The 17,812-nt window shown below is 44.0% G+C and overlaps 1 protein-coding gene across 4 annotated transcripts in view; it reads right to left on the reverse strand.

The window, feature by feature from the left end:
- Positions 1-234: 234 nt before the first annotated feature.
- Positions 235-17,812, reverse strand: part of AKAP12 (A-kinase anchoring protein 12) — a 93,301-nt gene continuing 75,723 nt past the window's right edge. For all 4 annotated transcript variants that reach the window (XM_032407655.1, XM_032407654.1, XM_032407656.1 and 1 more), the window contains 2 exons: positions 1,991-6,971; positions 235-1,317 (listed from right to left, as the gene is read on the reverse strand). In XM_032407655.1, the coding sequence (XP_032263546.1) occupies positions 1,999-6,971 (4,973 nt within the window). In that variant the 3' untranslated portion in view covers positions 235-1,317; positions 1,991-1,998. The remainder of the gene's footprint in view (positions 1,318-1,990; positions 6,972-17,812) is intronic.

Genomic DNA, 17,812 nt, shown 5'->3' on the forward strand with positions numbered 1-17,812 from the left:
CTTTTCAAGAAAACACCACCAGATGGTAGCACTCTATCAGTCCTGTCAGTCTGCAAAGCTCCTGGGTCATCTTCGCTCATGCCTCTCTGCTGGGAGCTCCTCGGAACAGTACCTCAAGCCGATATCCACAGGTGACACTAGGTAGTGACCACACTGGAAACTTCTACCTCATCTGCTTTTAGGACTCAGGAAACATGCCCCAGGCTTCCTAGTATCTAATAAAACCAGCAAATCTAAGTGAAGCAAATATTTTATTTAAATCAGTTGTCAAATCACAGTTTATCCAAATGAACATAATGCAACACTGTCCTTCAAAGAGTGGGCATAAATATGGCACAGACGCAATCCAGGACCTATCCAGATACCATTTGTCAAGAACCTGACTTTACTTCATGCTGCGTGTGAATGTCGTCCAGCACAGAAGAGTAGAATCAAAACCTTGAAACAGCCGATTGTTTTCTTGGTAAGATGAAAAACATTTCTCACTACTTTGCCTCGGGCTTTAAGCACATTCATCTCTCCAAACAGCCTCAACAATTCAAAGAAAAGGCTTAAAGTTAATCTGCTACTGAAAAAAAACTCCCTTCCAACCCCCACTGGGCTAGAAAGAAAAATTTCACAGTAACAATGGAACATTCTGTATGTCCCCCCCCCACCCAAAAAAAAGCTTTTTATTTTTAGCACACCGTGCATAATGGGAAAGTGCCCAATTTTAGAGTGGTAGGAAACACGGACCCTACTCCTTAGTGGATTTTAAAGTACAAACTATAGCTTCTGATCAGGAATGTTGTCTCTAGGAGGCTGTTTTCACAGGTTACAGCTGAGGCTTAGAGCTTCCCAAGGCTTGACCACGGCTGCACACCCCACCACGTCCTGTGCAATACAAAAGGAATGTACCATACTGCACATTTCCTTAATCGTTAAGAAAAAAAAATATACAATAGATACGGAAGGAGGGTTACTTAAAACATACATATAAATACATAAAGGAGGATACTCCAGTTTGAGAAGCAGAACTAGGTTTGGCCAACTCCAGTTCCGGGTTAAGAATTTAGGACCTTAAGTCAGAAACATTGTAATATGGTATCAAGGGAAAGTGAGGGGGTGGCCCTGCGAAGAGGAAGTGTTAAATGGTTCTAGTTCCCGATGCAGCCTCAGGATTGTCAGGGTGCTCCAGAAAGGAGGTCAGTCAAGGGGCCTGTTCTTCGGTTCTGAGTCTGAAAAACACTGGGCTCGAGTCTCGTCAGCAGCGTCCGTCCATCTCCTCCTACTGCTGCTCGTCTTCACATTCTGGTCTTGCAAACCCGTGCGCTGGACCTGTAGGAGGAAGGAAGGACCGAAAGTCAATCAAGTGTCTCCTCCTCCCTCGTTCAGTGCAGGAGCAGTGGAAGCCCTCAGAGCAGAATGCCGCCCCTGAGAAAGCGAGGGGGTCAGGGCCCACGGCAGCTCAGGCTGGGCCACCCCACAACTCGGGGCCTGGGGCTCCGCAGCACCAACATTTGGGCCCATCACACGCACTGGGAGATTTTTAAATGCCTATCACTACTGATGGGGGCTGGGATTTTTTTTCCTAGAAAGCTATCAACTAAAATTTCAAGCTGTAGGAGGATATCAACTTACTATGGACTTCTTGTTATTAAGAAAAATTCAGTAAACTGGCTAGTATGGTGCTGGGAGTACAACATGTTTCTTATGCCTTCAAGCCAAACACACACATGCACCCTTGTGCCCATGCACATGCCCCTTCATTTGCTCTGAAAGCGGGCACATAGGGGTAAAATGAGCTCATTGTTTTCATGACACCAGTTAAGACTGAATGACAGGTCAGTGAGGGAAAAAAAGGAACCTAGATCTTGATTATTCTTTCCGCAACTAAACGTTCTGCATAAAGTCATAATGATTCAAATTCCTGCTTCCCTAATGACAAATTTGCCATCACATGGCAAGAAAGAGGAAAAGATTGTTTTAGGAGAAAAGGAAGCTTGCTTACGTGATGTTTTAGGATCCTGTGGGTTCTGATTTTGCCGGTTCTCCCTCCTGTTTCTGAGTGTCGTCCTGTGTTTGGGTTTTGATCTCTTCTTCTGACTCGCTGTGGACTTTTCCTTCCTGAAATTCTACTTCCTGGCCACCTTCCTTCTCTTTCGGTGTTGGTCCATCTGTGTCCGGGGACTCTTTGCCTAAGCCTCCTGGGGCCCCAGCATCTTCCAGGGCTGAGTGCTGGTTCTCAGGCTCATCAACAGCATCACCTTTTTCATCTTCTTGGGATTCAGGGAGGGACTCCTCTATCCTTTCTTCTAACCCGGCACGATCACCATCTTCTAAAACAGACTCGGTCCCGGTTGTTTGTTCCTTTTCCTCAGATGGGAGAACTGCCTCTTCAAGCTGCTGGTCATCTACGCTGGAACGTTCTACCTCAACACTTGTGACCTTTGCTGAAGCTTCACTCACAGCTTCGGCAATGTCAGAATGGGTCTGTTCCACGGTGGTTAGTGTGGATTCTTCTTTGGCTCGTGTTCCATCTTGAGCCTGAAGCTCTTCTTCAGTCTCGGTGTGCGCTCTCACCTCCTGGGTGTCCGAGATCATTGGCTGAGCCTGTGTCTGGAAATCAGCGGCTGCTTCTTCCGTGCTTACTAACTGGCCAACAACTGTCTGGATCACATTCTGTACAAGTTTACTGCTCTCAGTCTCAAGTTTCGAAATCTCATTTTCAGGCTCTAGATCTTCCTTTCTTGTTTCGCTCCCTTGGACTTCCTGACACGTGGCCGGCCCGTCCTCTTCATGTGAGGACAGGCTCTGGAGGGTGGTTTCATCTTCCAGATCAGCACTGACGCCTCCATCAGGAGCAGCCGCTACGGTCACCGGGATGGACTCTGGCTGAGCCTCAGTCTCTGTGGGCACCTCGACGTCCCCTGGCCGGGCAGTCAAGGCTTCTTCATCTTTTTCAGAGGATTCTTCTTCTGGAATGGACTGTGCATCTGCAGATTCCAGAGTTTCAGTGGTTTCTAAAATCTCGACAGTTTGTCCTAAGACCTTCTCCTCCACTGCTGCAGCCGTTAGAGTAAAGGGCGCCTCCGAGCTCTGGACGTGAACTTCCGTGCACACTGCTTCCTCCTGCACTAGCTGGGGAGAACTTTCTTCCCAAGCGGTAACCTCCTTTTCCCCGCCGATGACGGCCACACTCTCTGTCTGCACCAGCTGCTTACTAAGCTCATCAGATGTGGTCACAGCTGGTTTTTGCTCAAGTTCCTCTTCGGTGGCTTGAGTTGGCTTTGCTTCCATTTCCTCCCTCTCTCCTTGAGCTTCCATCTCTCTCTCCACTGGCTCGGGAGATGGTGTAGGGCTCTGGACTTCAATACCGTCATCCTTTTGAAATTCAGGTTCTCTAGTAGCTTCCTCTTTCAGGGCAACTTCACTTGTCGCTTCCTGACTGCTGGTTGTTTCGGGGTCTGCAGACACATCGGGGCCTTCGAGAAGCGGTTTCTCTTGGCTCTCCCTGTCGGTGAATTGGTCTTCCTCTTGAATCGCGTCCGTCTTTGAAAGAATGGGTACAGTTTCCACTGGTATCTCTTTGTCCGGATGTTCTAGAACCTCTTCCATTTCTGAATGTCCTTTATTTTCTTCTTGGGATGGAAAACTAGCAGGTGCTGGAGGCACCTGTTCGGGTGCAGGAACTGCCTCTGCTTCTGGGACCTGGGACGGTGTACCTGAAGCAACCTCAGTATCTTCGTGCCTCTCCGGGATCTGCTCTTGCTGTGTTACATGGAGAGCTTCAAGATCTGCTACTGGGGTGCTTCCGTTGGTCTCACTGTCTGTAAGGGTTTCAGCTGAGTCAGGAGCAATAGCCTGTCCCAGGATCAATTCTGATTTTACCCCAACCAAGGTTTCAGCTTGACAAGTGGTTCTAAGCTCACTGGACTCTACACTGTCTGTGACTGGAGGAACCTTCTCAAAGCTTTCTGGGGTGGCCTGCAGGACTACTTCCCCTTGTGTCAAAGTCTCAGCTTTAGCTTCTTGTGCACGTACTTCCAACACTCCATCTGTCTCTTTCTTCAGGTCTAGCCCTTGAGAATCCTCTTCCGCTTCTTCCACCTTCTCTGGTATTTTGGCTTCTACTTCCCGCACTGTCTGAATTGTGTCTTCTGGCAGCAGTGATTCTTCTCGAACTTTTTCCGCAACTGCCTGCAGGACCTCTTGAGTCCGCCTCTCTTGGTCTTCCAGGTCTGGTACACCGCCTTCCACCTCCTGAACGGGTGTTGCTTCCTCTGTGGTGTCTGCTGGAGAGTCAGTGAGCTGAGAAACAGCTGAAACCATGTCGGCGGTCTCTTCAGCACCAGATGCTTCTGCTGCTTCTTCAGCACAAAATGCCTCTGCACCTTCTGCAGCTGTCACGGCTTCCCAAGTTAATTCCGCCTCACTCACGACTGTGTCATCAATGGCCTCTTGACCCTCTGGCAGAGTTTTGGTAACAGTGGAGGTTTCCTCTGCAAGGACTTCTTCAAATACCTCCCCAGTTAGGGGTTTGGCTTCATCTTCTGTTTCCTCAAGAGGTTCTGTCACCGAAGCAGATATCCAAGATGGCGACCTCTCTTCAACACTGGAAACAGCCCTTGCCCCGTCAAGGACAGTCGCCGTCACCCCATGAACAAGATTCGTACTGAGCTCCTCTGACACAGAAACAGCTACCTCCTGCTCAGCCTTCTCCTCACTTTTTTGGGCTTGCTGTGCTTCGGTTTTCTCCCGTTCCACTGCATCATACTCGGACAGAGGTACCACGGCCGGGACATCAGAATCATCTTCGTTGACCTCTGCTGGCCCTGCATCTTCAACAGTGGCTTGTTCTGCTTTCCCATCTGACCTTTTCTTCCTTCGTCCGGGAATGAATTTCTTAATGGAGACCCAAGACTCCTCTTTTCCAGGCTCAACATCTGACGCTGAATGTTCTGTACCAGACCCAGGTACAGAGTCTTCACTTTTCTCTTCCAGTTTGGACTTGGATTTTTTTCTTGGAGTGACTAATCTTTTAAAGGACTCCCAGGTGGAAACTCCCTCCCCTTCGGTGGGGCTTCCAGCTTGCTCAGGTGAGGAGCTTCCTGGCCCTTGATCATGTTCCTGGGAACTGGCAAGGGCACTGTCTGGTCCTGTGTCTTTGTCTCTTCCTGCATCATCTGGTTTCTGGCTGTCTCCTCCCATTGTTTTCAGTTCCCCTTCATCATCAGATGATGATGCTTTTCTTGCTCTTTTCTTGGATGACCCCACACAAATTAAAGCTTCCCAAGATACTGAAGTATCAACTTTGCGCTTGGGTTCTTCTGGCTTCTGCTCTTCTCCATTTCCTTTGGCTTCCTCCTGCATCTCAGAGGCCGCACTCTCCGTGGAAGACAAGGTGGCACTCTTGACTTTATCCAATTCATCTTCTTTATCACTTTCAGAAAGCCTTCTGACCCGTTTCTTGGGCGTCACCATCTTTTTGAAAGATGCCCAGGGAGTAACACCTTCTCTCTTCTTCTCCCCATCAGAAATAGTTCCTTCCTCGGCTTCCCCCTCCTGGTGTGCGTCCGCGATGCCCTTCTCTAGACACGTAATCTCCTCTGGTTCCTCAGGGGACGAAGCCGAGCTCTCGCCCTTCTGTTCGTCTGTGCTGTCTGGAGACTCCGCCGCAGCTTGATGGTGCTCCCCCAGCTCTTCATCCCCTCCTTCCCTTTTCCCTTTCTGTTTCTTTCCAGAAAGCTTTTTTAAGCCAGTGCTAGTAAAAAGTTTCTTTAAAGGGCTTCCTTGCACTTTCATTCTCTCTTGTGAGGACAGCACGTCCACCTCACTCACGGCGCCCTCGGGGTGTGCAGAGGGCGCTTTGTCCTCGGGGCTCAGGTCGGTTGGCTGGGCGTGGTCCCCTCCCGGGGCGCACACTTCTTTCATCTTCCCCAGCTCCTCAGCAGGTTCGGCTTTCTCGAGCTCGGCCTGCGTCTCCACCCCCTTTTCATCCGGCAAGGGCTCTACTGTTTCTTCTCCCTCCGCCTTCTCCTCTTCTGTCTTGGTCTCTGGCATGCTAACGTGGACATCGGCAACAATCTCTACTTTATCATCAAACACTTCTGTTGCTAAGGGGGCAGGTTTCTCTTTGGGGGGTGCCAGCGCTTGGTCTTCAGAGGGCAGCTCGACTTTTTCATATTCCACTGACAGTCTGGCAGCGTTAACACTCTCGGTGATCTCCTGTGGGTGCGCTTGCTCAGGAGCATCCACTTTCTCAGAGGCGGCGTCTGTCTTTTCCTGTTCTTGCGTGTCTACTTTTTCTGGCTCTGGGTCCTTTTTCTTCTCTGAAGCCTCCAGCTTCTCCTCCTTAGGCTTCCTGAAACTGGTCTTTTTTCTCCAGCCAGCCCACCCTTGAGTGAAGAATTTTTTGAAGGGTGATGCTGTTTCACTGGCCACCGGACTAGTTGGAGAGTCTGGAGATTTGGTAGGTTCTTTCTGTTTTTCTTCCCCTTCCTCTTGGTGTTCCTCTGCTGCTTGACCAGACTCAGCCTGAAGAGCAATCTCTGTGTTGCTTTGCTCACGCGTAAGGGTTTCTTGGGGTTTCTCTGTGGATTGTTTTAGTTCACTTTCTTTGGCTGTTGCTTCTCCGGTCTCCTGGCTGGGCTCCTGGTGGTCACCAGCCCCGTCTGCTGCTCCCGCTCCTTCACCTTCATCTTTTTTGACAGTGAGTAGCTGCACAGTGTCAGACTTCTCGGTCTTATCCTTTTTTACAGTGAATTTAAAGCCAACAAACTTAAACACCTTCTTAAATCCAACATCATTAGCCTGGGACTCAGTAGGTTGTATCAGCTCTTCTAAATTGCTTTCTGAAGAAGGAATCTGGTCGATGATTTCAGGCATTTCCTCCTGCCCATCCTTTGCCATGTCTTGAACAACCACGGAGCCAGCAGCCGTCGCTTTATCTGAGGCTCTTTCACTCACATCTTCAGACTCTCTCTGTCCAACTATTAACAGAAAAAGGAGAGCGGTGGAGAAGAATAAAATTATTACAGTTCAGAAAAATTACATATGTAAAAACCATAACCAAGTAATACTTTCTTTAATGTCAGGCAATTTCATGATAGGGTAACAGTCTTCTCAGGATTTGTAAATCTCAGTCCATGAGGCAGTGTCTACTTCTTTCAAATGACCTTTAAAAATTCAGGTTTAAAGATACTACTCTGCTCCTTCTGTTCCCTGTGAAGGAAAAGTTAATACGCTCAAGTACCAGCATACTAGTTACATGTAAGTAGCTGCAACATCACTAAACTGGGGCAAGCAGATGGTGTAGGTTCTGCTGCAACGGAAAATGGAATCAATCATCACACCTGTGATCCAGAATCCAACCCGTTTTAGAGAAATAAGCTAACTAACAACAAAAGAATCTAGACAAATCTAAAGGAGGGGCATTCCACGTGACAACTAGCTGGCAGTCTCTTTAACAAGTCCCAAAAAACGGACCGGAGCTGCATGGGGAAATTCCGGACCGGGGTAGGGAAAGTACAAGGAACAATTCATCCTGACAGATAGGAGGTGCTCAGAAGTGTAACACAGAATCTTGAAGAATTGTTATGTTGTACAACTGAAACTAATGTAATGTTGTAGGTGAACTATACTCAAATAAAAAATACAAAATAAAAAAAAAGGTGGTGCTCAAAAGCTGAGAGAGGAGTATCAGAGGGAGACAGGAGGTCAGCTTGAAGCGGCCTCCTGCTGGACAAACACTGAAGCATAAGAAGAATGACGACAAGGATGGGGTTACAAAACACTGAACAAAAAAAGAATCCATGGATCAAGAGTGATACTAAGAAAGTAACCAGGGAACAGGGAATACTTCTTCATAAAAAGTGCCAATCAATAAATTTAGATATAATTTCCACTTTGATCTATAGTCACTCATTAGAATTTCAAAATTCTACTGCATCAAGATTCACATCATTCAGGACAAGAGTTAACAAAAATGTTTCTTTTATAGCCGCTTACATATACACTCCTCCCAGACCATGGTAAACAGCTGTTCAGCTGTGAAAATGTGGAACATTATGGTCTTTGAAGATGTATTTTTGTCATTCATCAAGTACGATCCACTTACATGAAATAACTTAAGTGGATTTTCTTTTATAGTTATTTGGGGAAGAGAAAGCCATGTTTTAGTTCAGTTCGTCAGTAGGATCAATTGAACTGGACTTTTTCAATTGCTTAGAAAAGTAAAAAATCATTTCTCATTATGTTCAACATAAAATAATATACAACACTGTTTCATGGCAAGTGTGGTTATGAGAAGTTTTACTGTTTTGAATGTGGCTGTGACTGAATAAATGTGGAACTAGTCATATCACCATTAAAACCAGCCATTCAGAACCAAACCAAACAAAAAAAGACAGGAGTTAGGGGAGAAGTTTTTATATAGAAAGGACTGGAACGCAGAGCAAGGAAGTTGTCTGATTTGCGATAACTTAAATGGTCATCTTATTTGAAAAAACTTAGTTGTCTGTTTGTCATCAGATTAAGAAAACTGCTCTTTACCAGTATCTTTGTAGTAACTCATTCAGTCAAAAATCCAGAAATGCTAAAACCATTGGGTGAAAAGTTCTCAGGAAACCTACCGTTTTAGAGTATGGACACACAGATCAAAAGGAAAACCTTCCTTTACAGTGGAGAAATCTGGCACGTACTGCCTTAAACATCCCCAATAATAGAATAAAACTATCATTGTGCTTTCTGATGTGAGGCACTGAGAAGGCCAATAAATCACTTATAGTACTCCTGCCAAAAGTGCTTAACTAACTGTGAGGAAACAATCAGGTAAATCAATGAAGGATATTCAGTACAGCAACTAGCTTGGCTGGATATGTCAATGTCATAATGGACAAAAATCAAACAAAAACCCAAGTAGACTGTCTGCAAGTAACTTTCAAATAGTTTAAGGAGAGAGACTGAGGGTAGGGGTGGGCAGGAGAGAGACTGTGCTAGAATCTCAATAACTGGTGAATTAGGTCAAGGGTATATGACTGTATTTGTCTATAGTTTTGAAATTTAAAAAATCATTGAGGGTTTAAACAAGCAAATCAATGAGATTTAACAAAGGGAGGGAGATACTGTGCTAAATTAATAAATTTAAGAAGCATAACAATAAGACATACTGGGCATATGCGGTCCCAGATTTGGTTATTAGTTAGGGCAAACTAGTCAAAGGACACTTTCCGCTTTTTTTGGGAAAATGTGAGTGATTATGATTTAGGATTAGATGAGATGAACTCTTCCTAAGAGAAAAGAGTTGAAATTTGACTTAAAGAAAAGAAGGTTACCAAACAGTATATACAGTATGATTCCATTTTGGTTTACCCCCCCCCCCACCCTTCCCCACCCCCTGGCACAAACACACCCCTCACATGATCTCTGGGGGATAGACTGTGATTTTTTTTTTAAATATTTTTAAAGATTTATTTATTTCAGAGAGAGAGTAAGTGAGCACAAGTGGGCAGAAGGGGAGAGGGAGAGGGAATGATCTCAAGCAGACTCCCCACAGAGCATGGAGCCCAATGCAAGGCTCAATCCCACCACCCCGAGACCAGGACCTGAGCCAAAATCAAGAGTTGGATGCCCAACCAACTGAGCCACCCAGACGCCCCTGTGATATTTTAGTCTTGCTTCTATAAATTTTCTAATTTTCTCTAAGTCAATTAAAATGATCACAGAAAAGGTCTTAATACAATTATAATTATATACTTAATACCCACAGCATAAAATGAAGCTTAATAATTATAAATAGTATCCATACCAATACTTAGAATGTATCCATAAATATATGAAATACAGATATATCTGGAAATACATATACAACGTGATCCTCATGGACTCTCGCAGTCAGCTTGAGATTCTCGCTCCCTCTCCCTTTGCCCCTCCCCCGGCTCAATCGCGCGCTCTCTCTCTCCCCAATAAATAATTTGAAATATTTTTGTTAATTTCCCCAATCATAAAAGTACATTCATGAAAAAAACTTTCCCCAAACCTTTTTAATGTAACACAAGAGATGTGACTTTTTTAAAAAGATTTTTATTTATTTGATGGAGCAGGGGCGGAGAGAGAGCACAAGCAGGGGGAGCGGCAGGGAGAGGGAGAAACAGGCTCCCAGCTGAGCAGAGAGACCAACGTGGGCCTCCATCCCAGGACCCTGGGATCATGACCTGAACCCAAGGCAGACACTTAACCGACTGAGCCACCCAGGCGCCCAGAGACGTGACTTTTTTTTAAAAGGTGTACAATACCATTGAAACTAACTAGAGAAAAAAGTCAAACCCCAATAATAAACTCCATGCTAGTACAATTTTACTAAAAATGTACACAAATATTGTGGCGCCTGGGTGGCTCAGTTGGTTTAGCAGCTGCCTTCGCCTGTGTGCTCTCTCTCTGTGTTAAATAAATAAATAAAATCTTCTTTAAAAAATGTACACAAATATAAATTAAATTTCCTGCTGGCAAGCATGAGAGAAAAACAAACACTCATTAACTAACCTTTCTAAAATTCACTGCAAAATGCAGAGACATTTTGCTAACATAGTGGGAGAAAACAGGTGTCAAACACATCATTTTCCTCCCCCTTTTCCCTCCATGCTCCCAAATCTGTTTCAATCTGAAACACTTTTTCTTAAATTCCAGGATGACTGGAGGAATGTTTACAGTCACAACGAGAGAGACAAAAACAAACAGCCGCCAACTGGCCGAACAAAACGGCTACTGACAGCTCCAGCTAGCCTTCCAAAACTGAGACCGTCTCTTTAGTACAGCACGGTATATGGGCTGAACACATTTCCGTAAAGAGGGACATAGGATCACAAGAAAAAACAGGTTAAATCCTAACTGGTCAACCCACCGGTCTGCAGTCTCTATTGCCCTAAGTAATCCTAGGAGCCAGAGTGGCCCTCCAAGCCCACCCGCCCGCCGCGTCCCCCCGCGGACCGCCGCTGGGGGGCGCGCTACTCACAGCAAAGGTTACTCCACCAGGGCATCACGCGCCGCCAGCCGGCAGAGAAGCGCTACAGGGGCCGGGGAGCCCCAAGCTGCTTCTCCCAGCTGCCCCATCGCGGAATGGGCACTGGTGCCGCGGACGAGGGTGCCCCCTGGGGGCCACCGCGTGCGTCACAGAGGGCACAGCCTCCTCGTGGCCCAGGGGCCCAGTGCTCTGGCCTCACAAGTCTGCAAGGAAAGCGCCCCGGGGGTCCTGTGCATCGCGCCAATGGGTCTCTTCAAACGTAAGCACACCCAATGTCTGAAAATCATCATGGCTAAATGACTGCCAAACCGCTAGACCTCAATACTGTTGGATTCCTGAGCTGCGTCTCTGATCTACGCTATTCGGTGGTAAACTCCAAAATCGCAATGCATAGCGATGGCCCAAGGGATAGCGGGATCCTGCACATGGCGTGGTTTGCTTGGTTGTAAGAACTTTAATTTCTTGAGTTTATGAACAAGAACTGTGTACCTCGTGCACGTTCCCATTACAGCGCTCACTTAAGAGTCACAATGCCTTAGGGCTTGAAGGAAGAATTCACCTTGTCCTTCCAACTGGGGAATAAACGGACTTCAGATACGGTTATGTGGTTATTGCAAAATGGTACAACCACTTTCGAAGACAGTTTGGCAGTTTTTCCACAAAACTAAACATTTTCTTACCATGATACAGCAACCCTGCTCCTTGGTACTTAACCCAAATGAGCTGAAAACATGTCTACACAAAAACCTGCATATGGATATTTAGAGCTATGTTTATAGCTTTAGTCATATTGCACACACTTGGAAGCAACCAAGATGTTCATTATATGAATGGATGAATGAATAAACTATGGTACATCCAGAAAATATAACATTATTCAGCGCTAAAAAGAAACGAGCTAGCAAAGCCATGAAAAGATATGTAAGAACCTTAAATGCATTATCACTGAGTGAAAGAAGCCTGTCTGAAAAAGTTACACACTGTATGATTCCAACAATATGACATTCTGGAAAATGCAAAACTAGAGACAATTAAAAAAAAAAAAAATCAGTACTGCCAAGGGTTGGGGGAGTAAAGAATGAACAGACCACCTAAGATTTTATGGCAGCAAAACTACAGTTATCCCTCGAACAACATGGGTTTGAACCATGTGGGGCTCCTTATACATGGATTTTTTTCAGTAAATACAGCACAATACTGTAAATGTATTTTCTCTTATGATTTCGTTAATAGCATTTTCTTTTTCTAGCTTACTTTATTATAAGAACAGAGTGGATCATATATATAACATGTAAAATGTTAATCAACTATTTATATTCTCAGTAAACCTTCTAGTCAACAGCAGGCTAATAGTAGGTAAGTTTTGCGGGAGTCAAACCTTGTATTTGGATTTTCAACTAGTAGGCCCCTAACTCCATGATGTTCAAGGGTCAACTATACATTATGATACTCTAAGGGTAGAGACATATGATTATTATATCATTTTTTCAAAATCCACAGAATGTACAACACCAAGAGTGAACCCCAATATCAACTATGGACTTCAGGTGATGGTATGTCCATGTAGCTTCATCAGTTATGACAAATGTACCACTCTGGTGTGAGATTTGATAGTAGGAGACACTATGCATGTGTGTGTGTGGGGGGGGGACAGGGCGCATATAGGAACTCTGTACTTTCCACTCATTTTTGCTATGAACCTAAACTGCTCTAAAAAACAGTCTATTCGATGGACTCTGAAAAACAAACTGAGGGTTCTAGAGGGGAGGGGGGTGGGAGGATGGGTTAGCCTGGTGATGGGTATTAAAGAGGGCACGTTCTGCATGGAGCACTGGGTGTTATGCACAATGAATCATGGAACACTACATTTAAAACTAATGATGTAATGTTGGTGTAATGTATGGTGATTAACATAACAATAAAAAATAGTCTATTTTCCTAAAATGGTCACAAGACTTGGCCAGTGTCATAGTAGGGGTGTGGCATCTCTGGTGGGCCAAAGGCTGGAGGGGGAGCATTAAACAGGAACAAAACAAAGTTTGTCTTTTTAAAAGAAAAATTAATTCCATATACTTTCAAAGTGCTAAAATTAAAATGCTTTATTTTCCATAAATTACATTTTATAATTTGTAATTGCCATTTATGACAAGAAAAAGTATTGAGACATGTCAACTCCTATTCTTAGATGGAAAAACTGCTATTATGTCTGATGTAAACAGCACTTTAAATTCTATTTCAGTATAAAAAAGCTGTTTTTGATGGTTATAGTCATGCTCTTAAAAAAAAAGAAAGAACAGGTATATCCTACTCACCCACTCACAGATGGTCAAAAGATCGCTCGACCATTACTTTGCAACCATTACAGTAAAAACTGGATAAGGCAAGAATCTATGGGTGCTAAGTGGGGGGATGGGAGAGAGAGTGGGCAGGATATTTACATGCTTACTAGTTGTAAGGGTGGGGAAACCAGGCAAAAACTTAACATCAACCTCCATTAGGGCCAGATGCACACTGTGTGTAAAACTTTCACAAGGATACAGCAGCATCTGTGGCTACGAATGCATAACCTACAGTGAAAAAGGAAGAAATAAACACAAAGGAATGCAGTGGAAATGGGGAGAGGAGAGCTAAATGCTTCAAACATGTCAGTGTCTTAAGAGACAAAGACTACAGAAATGTTCCAGATTAAAGAAGCTAAAGAATGTAACACATAATACCTGATCCACGGATGTATCTCACAATGCCAGGTAAGAAATGCTAAAATGGACATTGTTAAATTAGCTGACAAAATTGGAATAAGGATGACAGATTCTATACAATTATTGTAATGATTAAATATAGGACACTGATACTGTATTATGGTTATAAAAGAGAATATATCTCTTCTTAGGACAGACACGCTTAACTATTTATGAATAAATGATGTGGATAACTTATCCTCAAAAGCTTCAGACAAATTTCTATCTCCTGCCTATGTAAGAGATAACAAGAACCTGTATGCTGGTTTGTTTTGTTTTCCAACAAATAATGAAACAAATGAAGTACAAGGCTAACAATACATGAATCTAGATAAATGGTATATAGCTGTTTCTTATACGTTTTTTATTTTTGCAACTTTCTCTAAGTTCAAAGTTACTGTTTTAAAAAAAATCACCCAGGGATGTGCGAAATAGATAAAGGTGATTAAGAGGTACAAAATTCCAGTTATACAATAATCATGGAGATTAAAAGTACATCACAGGGAATCTATGGTGATAGATGGTGACTACACCATCATGGTGAGCAGTAAGTAATGTACAGAGTTGTTGAATCACTATGTTGTACGCCTGCAACTAATATAACATCGTAGTTATACTTCAATTAAAAAACACTCAGAAGAATAAACAGGTGCAAATAACTAATAAAAATACAGAAAACAATGAAAGTGGAGAGGGTAGTGGTTGTAGAAGACACTGGATCTTAACCTCACATCATAGACCATAATATGTATTATCAATGTATTGTTTTTTTAGATTTTTATTTATTTATTTATTTATTTATTTGACAGGGAGACAGCGAGAGAGGGAACACAAGCAGGGGGGAGTGGGAGAGGGAGAAGCAGGCTTCCTGCTGAGCAGGGAGCCCGATGCGGGGCTCGATCTCAGGACCCTGGGATCATGACCTGAGCCGAAGGCAGACGCTTAACGACTGAGCCACCCAGGCGCCCCTGTTTTATCAATGTATTAATAGAAAAACTACTCTCTCCCAAATTCAGGGAGGGGGGAAATTAAAAGAACAGAAGTTCTGGAGACAGATTTTGTTTAAATTTCAGCTGCACCACATCTAGCACTGGGCCCTCCGGCCAATTTCCTGAGGTTTCTGTTCTTAGTGTCTTCGCCTAAAACATAGGTCACCTTTAGGACTTCCTGCTAAGGCTTGTCAGGAGGAAGTATCACTTGGTTGTAAGATAAAACAAAAACTCTATAATGGTTTTTTTCTTCATTGTCTTCTTCAGAATGGAACTACTTATATTTTAATTAATTTTTTTACCAATTCCAAAATGATCTATATAAATTGCAGGAGATTTTCAAATTCGGAAAATTGGGAATGACATGCATACAGTGTCCAGAGATTAGTAACTGAGAATGTTTTCTTCTGGCTAAGTTATTCAATAGTTTTTGAAATTGTGATATAATGGCCACAAAATTTATTTTTACGTCCTCCTATTGGTAAATAATTTCTTGGTCCAATTTTTCATCATTACGCTCTACAATAAACATTCAGGCATATAAATCACTGCCCAAACCCCTGAGCAAGTGTTTGAACAGAAGAGGGCAGTATTGAACAGTTTTCAACTCCGCCAGGCTGGGAAGCCTTGCAAATTTCCTAGACCTGGGCCAGAAAACAACGCAAAAACCTACCAATCCATAAAGCTTAGGTGCCTTTTCAAATTCTCCATAGTTGAATGCCATATTCTACCTATGTGTACCTCTTTGACTCCCAACATAGATACTAAGGAAAAAAACGGGGCACAGACATCTTGAGTTGGCTCCCTCCCTCCCCTGTTCTTTATTTGCACTCCGTGAGGATCTAGACCCTTTACCCCATTTTGGACCAAGTGTGGGTCAAACAGGACTGCAGCCCTTCTTTTTGTGTTGCACTCCGTCCCCTGCTTTTCCAGGCCAGCAGTATGCAGTACGTTTCCCAGGTGCTTGGCAGAAAGGGGAGATCTCCAGAAAAGACCACCCTCATTCCCGTCCGTGTTCTAGTTTGTGGTTAGCAGAAACCTTTTTCCAGGCATTTTTAGGTGCTGTCTGCATGCTGGTTCTGAATGAGTTAAAGATCATAGCCTGATGAGCAAACCTGCTGGCCCGGTTTGGCAGGGTTGCTGCTGCGAGTGGAGCAGCAGGTAAGAGACACAGGAGGCTGGTGATAATAATACCTTCCAGGAAAGGCCCGGTGTTCACCTCCCCAGATTCGCACAGGAGAATCCATTCACAACCAGACTCAGAAAAGTTTCATTAATAAATTTACCTCCTCGGGGCGCCTGGGTGGCTCAGTTGGTTAAGCGACTGCCTTCGGCTCAGGTCATGATCCTGGAGTCCCAGGATCGAGTCCCGCATCGGGCTCCCTGCTCAGTGGGGAGTCTGCTTCTCCCTCTCCCGCTCCCCCCTCTTGTGCTCTCTCTCTCTCTCTCTCTCTCTCTCAAATAAATAAATAAAATCTAAAAAAAATAAAAATAAAAATAAATAAATAAATAAATTTACCTCCTCTGCTATAGTTTTCAACACAACAGCTCCCTCTAGTATTATCTGCCTTAGATTTGTCGGATTGAATAGGAAGAGGACAATCAAAAGGCTTGATCATCTAAGCATCACTGATTCGGGGATAAACTTTCTTGGTACCCAGAAAGTCCTTCCCCAGAAACAACTGATTTTAGAGTAGGCCTTTCTGACACAACATGTAAGTATCACTCATGGGGGATTTAGAATGATCCAAATTATCCACTTTGAAGAACACTGCTATCAATCCAGCAAGATTCCCAAATGCCCATAAAGTCCAAACACAGTGCTCATTTACCCACTGCTGTGGTGACTGGGCTAGACACTCCACATTCTCGCCCGGAGTCAAAGACAACAGAAGGCTTGGGAAGGGAGCCGGTCTGCTTTATCAACAGGAAAAGCCTCTAGGAGATAGAGTTGGCAGATGCTGGTCCCCTCCACACCCCAAAGCCATTTAAAAGACTACAGTCCTTACCTTGGTCCACACACTCATGAGCCCCACACTTCCCACCATGTTGCCTGGGACATGGTTTTGCTGACATATTTTCCCACCTCACCATCAGTGTAAACAACATCATAGAATTCTTGCTTCTCAAATAAACAGTATTACAGAAACCATGCGTTTCTATTTCCCTTTTCTGGGAGAAGACTCTAATCATATGCCTGTGTGAGAATATATGAAAAGTATTTTTAATGATGTCTCAAGACCAAAACTTGAAAATGGTATAGAAATCCCACTTTGGTAGAGAATCATTAAAGCTTTTAGGTGTTACTTTCTAGTAAACTCTGTTTAATCTCCGGATAAATGTCCAGTTACTCAATCCCAATTTATGAAATCAATCACGAGATCTCTAAGGTGCATGGGCAAATTTACATTTTCCTTATGAAACTGTCATCATCCGCCTACTTCCCAAGTTTCAAAAGGCGCATGATCCCCACCCCACCCCCAAAGTCCAAGTACCCTCACGGAAGCTGTGCTCCTCACAGACACCCCACCTCCAAACTCCACAAATGCAGTAAACAGTTGCAGGTCCAAAACCTACAGGGTCTGTTCTCACTCTTCCAAATACTTAAGAGATTAAGACATAAAAAGTACAACTTGTTTCTTCTACTGTGAGATGTTTAAAAGAAAAAAAGACAAGAAATATGTCATATTATATACTGCGAAATTTTAATGCTTTTATCCAAATGTAGCTCTCAAAGTCCGTGGCACGACGACAGTCGTTTTTGTCAAAGAAAAAGTGCAATATTGCAAAAGCTACAACATTACTTTTTTAAGTTTAATGTAACCAGCACGCTCTGTTCTGCAGGCACATCAGGCCTGCTTGCTGCTGACATCTGGATCTGGTTAACTTTCTCCTATGATCTGCAGCATTGTCCTGGATTTTGTCCAGAAATTCTCTACATTCTAAGTCCATCCCTTATATCCTACCCACCCAATGCCCCATGTTGTCATGCTCATTAACCACAAAACCTCGAAGGGGAGATGTTAAACCAGGATTAAAACTCAGAGAAGCAGAAGCCGTGTAGGAGGGGTACAGGTGACGGTCCC

Source organism: Phoca vitulina, unplaced genomic scaffold (genome assembly GCF_004348235.1).
Source record: "Phoca vitulina isolate PV1807 unplaced genomic scaffold, GSC_HSeal_1.0 scaffold9, whole genome shotgun sequence".
NCBI lineage: Eukaryota > Metazoa > Chordata > Mammalia > Carnivora > Phocidae > Phoca > Phoca vitulina.